Source organism: Bubalus bubalis, chromosome 2 (genome assembly GCF_019923935.1).
Source record: "Bubalus bubalis isolate 160015118507 breed Murrah chromosome 2, NDDB_SH_1, whole genome shotgun sequence".
In the NCBI taxonomy this organism is placed as follows: Eukaryota; Metazoa; Chordata; class Mammalia; order Artiodactyla; family Bovidae; genus Bubalus; species Bubalus bubalis.
In genome coordinates, this window is record NC_059158.1 from 53,390,686 (window position 1) to 53,403,791 (window position 13,106).

Genomic DNA, 13,106 nt, shown 5'->3' on the forward strand with positions numbered 1-13,106 from the left:
TAGTTCTGTGAAAAATGCCAAAAGTACTTTGATAGGGGTTGCACCAAAACTGTGGATTGCCTTGGGTAGTATGGGAATTTTAATGACGTTAATTTTTCCAATCCCCAAAATAAAACAGATCTTTCCATTTGTTCATGTTGTCTTCAATTTCTTTCAACAATGTCTTATAATTTTTCAGAGTCCAGGTCTTTTACCTCCTTGGTTAGATTCATTCCAAGGTATTTTATTCTTTTTGATACAAATGGGATTTTAAAAAAAAATTATCTTTCGGAGAGTTTGTTGTTGGTATATAGAACCACAATGGATTCCTGTATATTATTTTACATCCAGCAACTTTACTGAATTCATGTATTAGTTACAAAAGCTTTTTGTGGGTATCTTTGGGATTGTCCACGTATAGTATCATGGCATCTGCAAACAGTAACAATTTTACTTCTTCCTTTCCAATTTGGATTCCTGTAATTTCTTTTCTCTCTCTGACTGATGTGGCCAGGACCGCCAATATTATGCTGAATAAAGGTGGTGAGAGTGACCGGGCATTCTTGTTCTGTGCCTAATCTTAAAGAGAATACACTCTCACTGCTGAATGTGATGCTAGCTGTGGGCTTGTCATACACAGCCTTTATCATGCTGAGGCATGTTCCTGTATATCCACTTTGTTAAGATTCTTTCTCATAAATGGATCCTGAATTTTGTCAAGTTTTCCCCACATCTATTGAGGTAGTCATATGATTTTTATTTTTCAATTTGCTAATGTGTTATCACATTAATTGATTTATAGTTATTGAATTATTCTTGCATCCCTGGAATAAATCCCAGTTGATCATGGTGTATTATCTCTTTAATGTACTGAATTTGGCTTGCAAACATTTTGTTGAGGATTTTTGCATCTATGTTCATCCATGATATTGGACTGTAATTTTTGTGTGTGTGGTATCTTTGTCTGGTTTGATATCAGAGTGATGAGGCCTCACAGAATGAGGTCAGAGCTTTCCTTCTTCTTCATTTTTTATGGTGGGGGTGGAGATATTTTGAAGATAGTTGTTAACTCTTCCTTAAATGTCTGGTAGAATTCACCAGTAAAGCCATCTGGTTCTAGGCTTTCATTTGTTGGAAGTTTTTTGATTACTGATTCAATTTCATTAGTGGTAATCAGTCTGTTCATATTTATTTTCTGTTTCTTCCTGATACATCTTGGTAGAATGTACGTTTCCAGCAATTTATCCATTTCTAGGTTGTCCATTTTATTGGCATATAATTGTTCACAGTAATCTCTTATAACCTTTTGTATTTCTGTGGTGTTGGCTGTAACTTCTTTTTCATTTCTGATTTTATTGATTTGGGCCCTCTTGCTACTTTTCTTGAGGAGTCTAACTAAAGCTTTATTGATGTGTCTACTTTTTGAAAAGCGAGCTCTTAGTTTTACTCTTTTCTATTATTTTTAGTCACTATTTCATCTATTTTTCACTCCAATCTTTTATTATTTCCTTCTACTAACTTGGGGTTCTGCTTATTCTTTGCCAGTTCCTCTAGGGGTAAGTTTAGATTGGTTATATGAAGCTTTTCTTGCTTCCTGACCTGCTTTTGCTACGTCCCACAGACTGTGGAACACTGTGTTTCCATTTTCATCTGTCTCCAGGTATTATTAAATTTCTTCTGTGATTTCATTAGGGACTCCTTAGTTCTTTAGTAGCATATTGCTTAGCCTCCATGTGGTTGTGTTTTTTTGGATTTTTTTTTTCTTATAGTTGATTCCTAGTCTCATAGAAGATGAAGCTCCAACACTTTCGCCACCTGACGTGAGGAACTGACTCATTGGAAAACACCCAAGCAGGAAGAGAAGGGGACGACAGGGGATGAGATGCTTGAATGGCATCACTGACTCGATGGACACGAGTTTGAGCAAGCTCCAGGAGCCGGTGATGAACAGGGAAGCCTGGCGTGCTGCAATCCATGGTGTCGCAGAGTTGAACACAACTGAGCGGCTGAACTGAACTTGCTTCTTTATAGCCTGGCATCAACTTTTCCTCCTTACTGATGTAACTTTGGTCTGGCATCCACTTCCAGTACAGTCCTGTCTCATCTACATTACAAACCTGCTCTGGTAAATATAAGCCTTCATCAGTAATTTCTCAAAGCATTTCAGGAAATTCCCAGGCAGCTACCCTATCTGCACTAGCTATCTCGCCATTTGCTTTTATGTGGTAAAGGCTGACTAGCCTTGAACTGATGAAACTAGCCACAGCTGGCATTAAAAGATGTACCCTCTGATTCTTTACTGTGGTTCTTTCTCCAGTCTTCACAAAGGCTTTTAGCTTTCTTTTGAATCAGCATTGAGTGGCTGACCCTGCGTCTACACACTGAGAAATTCCTCCATCTCCTCTATCATTTTTCTACACTTCTTCAACATTATTGTTGACATCACAGGCACAGCAAACTTCCACGTTTCATGATTTTGTCCTTCTTCTTTAGAATTGTGCTGTTAAGTCTTGTAGTCTATTTTGTCTGATATAAGTATCGCCACCCTAGCTTTCTTTCCACTTCCGTGAAATATCATTTTCTATCCCCTCACTTTCAGTCTATGTGTCTTTAGATCTAAAGTGAGTCTCCTGAAGGCAGCATACCTATGGGTCTTATTTTTTAACCCATTCAGCTACTGTATGTTTTCTATTGGAGCATTTAATCCACTCACATTTAAATTAATTATTGATAGGTACTTCCCTAAGTGGCTCAGCAGTAAAGAATCTGCCTGCCAATACAGGAGACACGGGTTCAATTTCTGTGTCAGAAAGATCCCCTGGTGAAGGAAACGGCAACCCATTCCAGTATTTTTGTCTGGGAATTCCCATGAACTGAAGAAGCCCACAGTCCATGGAGTGACAATGAATCAGAGACAATTAGCAACTAAACAACAACATGCTTATTGCCATTTTATTCATTGTTAAGTTCTTCAGTTTTTCATAGTTCCTTTTCATTCCTTTCTCCTCCTTTTGCTCTCTTCCCTTGTGATTTGATGACTATCTTTAGTGTTATGTTTAGATTTGTCTTTTTTGTGAATCTATTATAAATTTTTGGTTGTGGTTATCATGAGGTTGATATATAACAACCCATATATATGTATATATATGATTAAGTTACAATCTCTTAAGTTTGGACTCATTCTACTAACTGCATTTTTACTCCCCTACCAACGCTTAATGTTTTTTTACATCATAATTTATATCTTTTTTGTATCCCTTAACTATTTATTACGAATATAGGTGATTTTACTACTTCTGTCTTTTAACCTTGCTACAAGTGGATCTACTACTTTTACTATTTATCTTTTCCAATGAGATTTTTCTTTTTGTAATTTTAATATTTCTAGGCTTGGTAAAAAGTATTTTTAAAAGCCCCTCAGAAATTAATAGCTAGCCCTTCACATGAAGCCATTTTATGTGACTTCTTGTTTCCTCTTATGTGTATACACATCAGCTCCACCTCTTCTGAAGCACAATGCAATAATAAATGTGAATTTCCAAAAGCACCTATTGCCAGGGGGCTCTTGTACCAATAGGTGCAAACAGAATGTTTCCAATATCATAAAGCACTCCACTGGACAGTGCCCTTTTTCTCTGACCCCTCCATGCAGTTCTCCTACATGGAAGAAATCTTGGAGCTGGGCCCACTTGCTTTGGGCCAGCAGGACATCCAGCACAGGGTCCCACAGAGCTGCCCTCTATGAAGGTAGAGAGCAGAGTGAAGAGAATGGCAGAACCATCTCCTCAGAGCTACTCAGTTTTCCTGGGTTCTCTCCAATGTATATATTATTAAACTTTCATTTGATTTAAAAAAAAAAACTTCTCATTTTCCCAATGAAAAACCTCATTGAAAACCTCCCCAATGTGAAACAGAGTAATGATGAGGAATATGTTAAATGGCATGATTCTTGAACAATGAAAGTCCACTATAATCATGGTGACGTGCATGTGTGCTAAGTCATTTCAGTCATGACCTACTCTTTGCAATGCTATGGATTACTATAGCATGCCAGGTTCCTCTATTCATGAGATTCTCCAGACAAGAATACTAGAGTGGGTTGCCATGCCTTCCTCCAGGGGCTCTTCCCAACCCAGAGATCAAACCCGCGTCTCTTATGTCTCCTGCACTGGCAGGCAGGTTTTTTACCACTAGAATAACCTGGGAAGCCCAATCATGGTGACATAGTACACTAAATTTCTAGAAACTACATCCCTGCCAAGTAAAATCTGGCATAATCTCTGCTACAAGAAGCTTTATGCTGAGAAAAGTCCTTGACCAAAACCTCCTTATTTACAAGCACCTTCTCCAGGGATGGGCATGAGATCTATCTGGCACTGGGCTCAAGCTTGGGACACACTCATGGGAATATGTCAAGGATTTGTAGTGCAATCTGCATGTAAGGCGGAAGATGCTGTATGTTCACACACACACACAAGCATGAGAGAAAAGGTTGGCAGAACAATCATCAAGTTCAGCCTATTCATGAAAAGAAGGCTGCCCCTTTCTCATGGTGCTGTTGGCAGTCTTCCCTCAACACACGTACTTTGAGCAGCATGTGTTTCTCACTGGGCGTCAGGTACATTCTATTCTCATAGTAATCCACACAGAGATTCACAATGTCTGCTAGGAGCTCTTCATAACCAGAAATCACTTCAAGCTGCTGCTGCAGAGACTGAAACACAGAGATCTATGTCACTGACCACTCTCTGCCCCTCAGCCCCCTGGCAATGTGCCCCATCAGCCAGAGTGTGAGTTACTTGTGTGATCTTGTTGTGGTTGGCCAGGAACATGGACAGATTCTGTGATTCCTGGATGGACTGTGGATCTGCCATTTTACGTAAAAACTGAGCAGCCCTATAAAACAGGGGGAAAAAAGGGTTAATCAACCAACATGCTTAATGACATTAAACAAAAAAAACAGCCTGGCAAAATCAAAATTACTTTACTACTGCCACAGTTATCTGTACAAATGTGCATCACAGATGCTGGTTTCAATTTCAGCCTCCTCCAGCTTCTCCCCTGAACTCCAGGTAAGTCTCTCTGCAACGTGGACAGCTCATGACCCCACTGTCCATAGCTGATGGACTTCCTCAGAGAAGTGGCAGCACCACTCACAGGTCTTCCTGAAGGGCACTGACACAATGGCCTCTCACATTGGCTCCCCATCGCCAAGTCTGAAAAAGGCTGACACTCCCTCCGTGAGTCCAGTGCTGAGTGACACGGATGGCCAGCACCGTTTAGGTTCTCTGTTGGGAAACCTTTGGGCAGCCAAACCTCCCACCAGTCAGGGACCACACCACACACAGTTCTGTGCCAAATCCTGCTTCCACCACCAATGTGCGGCTCCATCTTGGACAAACCTAAAGATCTGGTACCAAGTCTAACATGAGGAGTGGGTTTTCCCACACCATCAAGCAATATTCTAACACCAGCTGGGTGGCCTGCAATGAACTAAATTCTGACACTGCTGGAAGACAGCATCAGACCCCATGAGTAGGGCAATGTATGGGAAAAGAATGGGGCTTCCACGGCCTCTCCAATCACCACTCCACCAAACTTCCACATATTCACCAACCTAGAAGCTCTCCGAACCCTGTCCTTTGGGGTTTTTAATGGAAGATTCCTCATAGAAAAGTGTTTGAGTAGATTACTGATGCTGGCAATGGGTTCGACCTCTAACCCCTCTCTCCCCACTGAGGTCAGAATAAAAGTTCCAACCCTCCAGTCCCGGGGCTGATTCCTCTGGTGACCAGCCCCATCCTGAGGGTACCTAGGGGCTTTCCAAAATCACACTAACATTACAAAAGAAACTTTATTGCTTTCATCACAGGAAATTCCAAGGGTTTTAGGAGTTGTGCCAGAAATGAGGATGAACATACACTTCTTGTTATATATCAATACATACCCCCTGAACTCTCCTGACTCTCACCATATCTGAAAAACAAGACCTATATGACCTATTCATGGGCTGACAAGGGAACGGTGGACACAGAAGGACCTGTATGCTGAGGTCCAACAATCCTGCACAACATGGGCTGAGTCTCTAGTTTTTACAGAGCAGTATGAAAGCACATAAGAGGACTCTGCACTTCTAAGGCTTCCCCAAAAAAGTTTAGGACCTGTCTGTACAACCTAGAACCTTGAGGGTTGTACTAAAGAAAAGCTTTCATGGCAAAGACTGGTAACCTATCCCAACTGTCATTTCCTTTCCTTCCTGCTTCAAAATAAACCCTGAATTTCTGTAGTGCAGCAACGAACCTCATCTCCACATTGGGATCAACTACTCAGCCATGAAAAATAAGGCAAAACTTTGTAAGGCACTTGAAAGTTTACTTATAAGAGATATTGTAGGGCCTTCAACTCTCCTTCCTTTCTGCTGACCTGAATGCAGAGATGACACCTGGAGCTCAACTAGCCATTCTGGGTTACAAGGCAACACATAAAGACAGCAGGAGCCCTGGTTCCTGAATGGTCGGGAATCCACTTAGCTGCAGGCCACCTACATCAGGACATTCCAGGTGAGAAATAAACTATAATCTTGCTTATTTCTGTAAGTTTTTTTTTTTTAATATATGCAGTAAAATAATATTAACTGGTACATTTACATTCTTTTTTAAAGAATGTATAGTGTCCACTTTATTGATTTGAGTGATTGTTGAAGCTGCCAGAATGGAAATTAAGAAGAAGAAAAAAAAAAAGAATGGAAATTAAGAAAAGGACCAAAAATAGCTATTTTTATTTTCCTTAAGCCTCACCATGACAATACGGGTTATCTGGAACTTACACTTAGAAGAAGTTGTAACTACCAGCTACATTCAAATAAAGTGTTTTTTGGTTATTTTTTTTTAATAAAAAGTGTTTTGAATGTTGACTGTGGGTGTAAGGGCTGGGGATGAGTAAGGGTTATTGTCTGGGAAAGTGAACCAACAGATTGTCCACAACAGAGATCACAGCAAGAGGATGCTGGAAGGATGAAGATTGCCTCAGCCATCTTCTGTGCTCAGGGGAGCCTGGGGGGCGGCAAAGATGGTGGGCAACTTCTGAAGGGGGTGCCCAGGGGCCCTCCAATGCCCTTCCACAGAGCAGTCCCATCTTTAAACTGTTTTCCAGACTGGGCTTTGAAATAAAGGTGCTACTGCTAAGAGAGAGAGAAAAGAAACCTTTTTAAAATGAAAAACCACTGGTGCTGTCTACCTCCCCATTCCTCTGATAGAGTCAGAAAGGCTGACAAAGCTGATCAAAAATCATGCAACAAGTGATTTGTGCCATCAGGAGCAGAAGCTATTCTCCTGGACTGGGCAGCTCAGAAGCCCCATGCTCCACCAAGAGTCCCACACACTTGAAATCCCCGAACACTGGCATCAAATGGAGACAACTCCAGACTCTCCTACTGGAGAGGAGTTAACAGAACCATTCAAAAGATGTTGTCATTCTGAAGATCTACGCGTGCATGCAGAGCCGACTCTTGGTGATGAATGGAACACCTGAACTTATTTCACATGAACAATAAGTTCATGTGAGATCTAGCTGGGAGATCTAGCTCCACCCCCATTGCTGACCCAAGCTCAGATCTGTTTCGTGCTGCATCTCAAGTTGACTTCATTTTAAAGACACAGCGATGGTTGCATGATTTTAGATGTGTATTAGGGTTCAGGGTAGGCTGCCCCCAAATATGCCACTGTGGCATACTGATTTATTCTGAATTAGTTACTTAAACAGCTGCAGCAAGTACATTCTGACCTCCTCTGTGCCCCTGAAAGCAGGAAAGAAACCTCCCACATGAAAGGTAACCTCCCTGTACCAGGAGGTCAGGAGGCGTCCTCATCACCAGAGGCTGTGTGAACAACGTTCCTACCTCCTCACTCACTGACCATGCCAACTCAAACTTCTCTGTCTTATCAATTCTTCACAGGTTACTTTTTCTTTGTTTAAAGGGTTACTTCTTTGGGTCTCATATCTTGGGACCCCCCCGCCATACTTATTAAATTAAATTTGTTTTGCTCTTATTAATTTCTGCTTTCTTAAAGGCAGTTCTCAGGCAAGAACCTACAAGGGCACAGGAGAAATTACTTTGCTTTCTCTACAAATGAAACCACAGCCTATTCAGATGCAAAGTAAATCTCTTGTAATTCACTTGCATAGCTAAGTTTCATTGTCTAACAAAGGAAACAGAAGTCAGCATCTCATTCCAGCCAACTTGTTTTAACAGTCTAGGGCACAGACTTTCCCTAGAGAGTTGGTTACAGGACAGCTGCTCTGATCTACCTGCCACCAACATACTCAGTCTTACAGACACACTGCTGTGACGTGCCCACCTAGACCAGACGCACAGGCTCACGGCAGCACATCATCCTCTAGGGTGATGGGAGCCCAGAACCGCCTCCACATACAGGACTACAAGAATGCTTCGTGGGGCTCGTGATCTGTCTCAGGTCCAGAATGGCCCTTGTTGGTGCCGCACCCCCCACGCAGAGGCGCCCGGGGGCCCAGGCACGCTCACCTCTTGTAGGCTGAGTGGTCATTCTTCACACTGCACTTCATGTTCTTCAGCTCGTCCAGCACAGCAAACATGTTGATGAACTTGCCCAGGGTGATGAGGTAGGCCTCGGACACAAAGTCCTTCCTTCTCTCTGCATGGCACAGGCGCCTCACCTCCCCACAAAAACGCTCAATGGCATTTCTCTGTGCAGAGGAAGCAGGGACAAATACACTGCTTTCAGGGACGGGCCAAGCCCAGACTCAGCTCCAAGCACAGGGTCCAGACTCACATTACTCGCTAAGGAAATGCCCAACCAACAGGTGCGTATTTACAGCTCAGGTAAAGAGACATTTTCTAGAAAGTGATTTCCACACGTCTTTGCTCTGTAACAATCATCGTCGATTTTGCACTTTACCAACTATGTCCCCAAAGTAAAAGAATTTTGTTGACTATTCCGGCAAAGTTACTGAGCAAAATGCTGCAAAAGAACATCTGTAAAGCAGATTGCTTTAGCTTTCAGAGTTGAAAAAGGGAGTGGGAGGATTTCCACGTGACAATTTTTTAAGATAAAACAAAAACTCATCATCTAAGGAATTGTATCTTCTCTGTTTGCTAAAGGAATCTATAATAAAAAACTCACACACATTTAAGTATGTCTTTAAAAATCCAGGAAGTCCCCTCCCGTAGCCACCCTGCCTAACCCAAGGGCCAGAAGGAGTCAAGACCAGGGTGAGGCCCACCAGAGCAGACAATGGGATGAAAACACATGAAAACCAGATGAATCGAAAGTACGAGCATACTGATAGAAAGCAGTCTTCGTGCAGGAAATACAAAGTCACTCTCAAGGGAAGGAGAGAAGTGAAACATAAAAGCAGCATTTATTCTGAAGCAGCCAGTCAAGCTTCAGCCTGTCAAAGGTTTAGTTCCCTTTGGCCTCAAAGCTGTTGTGACCATCTGAATTTACACGCAGTTTGTTTAGTCAGGACATGGTGCCAGTGCCCCACTCTCTGCACTAAACCCCTGGGATTATTTCACCGTTTTACCTGGAAGTACATAAAATTCATCAGTTTCGTGACCTCAGGCTCAAGGACCTCCACAGTTTTCTCATAAATTTCAACTCTGTTAGGCTGTTCGTTACATTTCACCTGGAAGTAAACAAGCATGACCGAGAGAGGCTTCAACCCAGAGAATGTGAGGAGTTGCTGGAGGAGGGCAGATCAGAGGTGGGGTGTGGTGTGATTGGGCAGGAAAGCCTGGAAGGGATGAGGCCTGGTTTGTCTGGAGTGGGGTGTGCCCAGTGGGGGTGGGGTGGGGTCTGGCTGGGACCGGCACCTGTGGGATGGCCCGAGAGCAGCTTCTCCAGGTGTACAGCATGACAGCATATTCTTGGCCTTCCTCCAGCATCTCATTCTGCAAGGGTACACCGGGCAAATCAAAGGCAAGCAGAACAGTCACAAATTGCTAACATATACAGCCATAAACCAGAGGGAGCAGCCGGGAAGCTGACTACAGCCTGAAAATATTTTTAAGATGCGTTAAAATGCTCACAAGGTTTGATCTAATAACTTCACTTGTACAAATCTAGCTGGGGAGAATAATTATATATTTAGGAAGATATTCATCATAGAACTTATTATAAGAAAGCAAGGCAAACTAAGTAAACATGCTTCATCTGGTGTAATGTAATGACATACCAAAATGTTCATTCAATTATTAGCATACATAGTTATAACAACAATGCAATTCACGTCTGTAATCTAAATCCCATATGGGTGTGTGGCTGGTATGCTTGACCACAAGTATAAACAAAGGAGAGTGGGCTTGCTGATGCTGACAAAGGTTTTCTCTGGGCCACAGAAGCCAGATTTTCAGAAAGAGCATGCACTGTTCTTAGTAATAGAATAATACCAAAAAAAAAAAGACATTTGCCATTCAGATGTGTCAACCCCCTGCCCTCCCACTGAGGAAAACATGTTACCATGCTAGAATGGACGGTTGCTTGTTCAATGTATCTTGCAATGCCAGTAACAAATGCATTTCTGTCTTCAAAATTAGTGTTGAAATTTGGCTGGAAGGAAAAAGAAAACCATCACATGGAGGTCAGCATCACGGGTCACATGTCCTGCAGCTGTCCAGCACCCACCTGGTAGAGCAGTGAGGACGGTGGGGGCTCGATGCAGGGCTGCTGGTCAGGCAGAGGCAGCTCTTCCAAGAGGTCCACATTGGACAGTGCATCCTCCAGCGTCACTTGGGCCGCCATCCTGGCCTACGACCAAACACAAAGCCCCCTGTGCTGTCAGGAAGGGCATGACAGTCCCTCCAGGGTGGGGTACTTACGGTCCTGCTCCCCTGTGCCTTCTTCTTAGGGAGCTGGGGCTGGCAGAGGCATCTTAGACTGTCCCTGGGGCCTGGCATCTCTCTCGGGCCTCCTCAGCAGGGGAGTCACAACACAGCTGCTGCTGGTCATGGTATAGGGCACAAGGGCCAACACACGTGCCACGGCTTCCTGCCACCCTCCCACCTCAGGGCCATCATCCTGGAGGCCTCTCCGAGAGGGTCTGACAACCCCTTCACTGAGCTGGGGGCAGGAATAGTTCCTCCAGTACTACGTCTGTCCTCAGGAGGCCAGCACAGCCTCGGATGGGCAACAGTGCTTCCAACCAATGACGCTTCCCAGGGGCTTCCTCCAAGCAAGGCCACACGCTCCAGATGGAGATGCACAAAGCCAGTGCCCTGACTCCAAGAATACAGGACAGCCTGCACAGCCCAATAAGGTGAGGGCCTATGGCTAAGGAAAGGAAATAGGGAGAGGGCTACTGGCAGAGGACTGAGAGCCTGAACTTTGTAACTGCCATAGAGAAGCACAGAAAAGGAGACGGACTTCATCTGATATATCTATGCTGGCTCCAGAAGGGAGGAGTCAACATACTCCAGCTTGCCTCCCGCTGAATGTTGCTGTGATCCTGCATGGGACTCAGGGAGCAACTCTAACTCCAGATGGACATGTGAAGCAGCCCTGACCCCAGCAGGATACGTGGGGCAGCTACATGGACAGCTATGTTCATTCTGAGATTGGAAATAACAGCAGGCAGGCTGGGCAAGAACACTGAAAGAAAAGGAAGAGGTACCCAGCTGCTCTACTTAGCACTGGGCACCAGACAGGCATGGGTGCGGAAGTATTTGGCGAGGCAGGTTTCCAAAGCCTCAGCATGCTGGCCAGAGGACCAAAAAGGGAACCCCAGGGCACTGGAAAGCCCCACGGACAATGTGGAGAGGAAGAAGCTTGGAAGACCAAGCCCACAAAGTTGGTCAGAAATGTCATCAGGCTCACCCTCAAGCTGCACATGCGTGGATCTGATCCTCACATCCCAAGCCCTGAGACCAGAGCCAGGTCCCAGACGGCCGTAGGAGGCACACACAGGACAGATCCAAAAGGCACTGCTGAGCTCCAAAGACAGGAGTGACACCGCACCGCAGTCCAGAGAGGACAGGTCAGAACTGTCGCTTAAATCAAAGCAGGTTGTTTGCCAGCTAAAACAAAAACAACATTTCCTAGGATTTCGACAAGACCCAGAGTCTCATACTATAATATCCAAAACATCCAGCTGCAATCCAAACTACTCAGTAAAGAACCAGTAACATCTTAGCTCCTACAGGAAAAGATGAGCAACAGATATGCCAAAATAATACAGATGTTACAATTATCTACCAGACTTAAAGTACCTACTATAAAAATGCTCTAAACAAACATGGCACTCCTGAAGTGAACAAAAAAACTGAAAGTCACAAATAAATACATAAATAACCGAATGGAAAATTAGAACTAAAAAATACATCATCAAAAAATCTACAAACAATAAATGCTGGAGAGGATGTGGAGAAAAGGGAACTCTCTTGCACTGTTGGTGGGAATGTAAATTGATACAGCTACTATGAAAAAGAGTATGGAGAATCCTTAAAAAACTAGGAATAAAACTACTATATGGCCAAGCAATCCCACTACTGGGCATATACCCTGAGAAAATCATAATTTAAAAAGACACTTGTACCCCAATGTTCACAGCAACACTATTTACAATAGCTAGGACATGCAAGTGGCCTAGATGTCCATTGACAGATGAACAGATAAAGAAGCCGTGGTACATATACACAATGGAATAATATTCAGCCATAAAAAGGAACAAATATGAATCAGTTGAACTGAGGTAGATGAGCCTAGAACCTATTATACAGAGTGAAGTAAGTCAGAAAAACAAATTATCATATATTAACACATATATATGGAATCTAGAAAGATGTTACTGATGAACCTATCTGGAGGGCAAGAATAGAGACACAGACATAGAGAACAGACTTGTGGAGATAGAGGGGAAGGACAGGGTGGAACAAATTGAGAGAAGAGCACTGCCACAGATACACTACCGTGTGAAGAGGAAGCTAGCGGGAAGCAGCTGCTCAGCACAGGCAGCTCCGCTGGGTGCTCCGTGATGACTTAGAGTGCTGCGTGGGGGTGGGGAGTGGCGGGGCAGTAGGAAGGCATGCATGTATACACATGGCTGATTCATGATGTTGTATTCCAGAAACCAATACAACACTGCAGGGCAAT

General features: G+C 43.5%; 1 protein-coding gene across 1 annotated transcript in view; it reads right to left on the reverse strand.

Moving 5' to 3' along the window:
• Positions 1–13,106, reverse strand: part of CYFIP1 (cytoplasmic FMR1 interacting protein 1) — a 107,754-nt gene that overhangs the window by 65,605 nt on the left and 29,043 nt on the right. The window contains 7 exon segments of the mRNA XM_025272633.2: positions 4,565–4,693; positions 4,779–4,875; positions 8,522–8,703; positions 9,544–9,645; positions 9,833–9,910; positions 10,479–10,568; positions 10,644–10,766. Of these exon segments, the coding sequence (XP_025128418.1) occupies positions 4,565–4,693; positions 4,779–4,875; positions 8,522–8,703; positions 9,544–9,645; positions 9,833–9,910; positions 10,479–10,568; positions 10,644–10,760 (795 nt within the window). The 5' untranslated portion in view covers positions 10,761–10,766.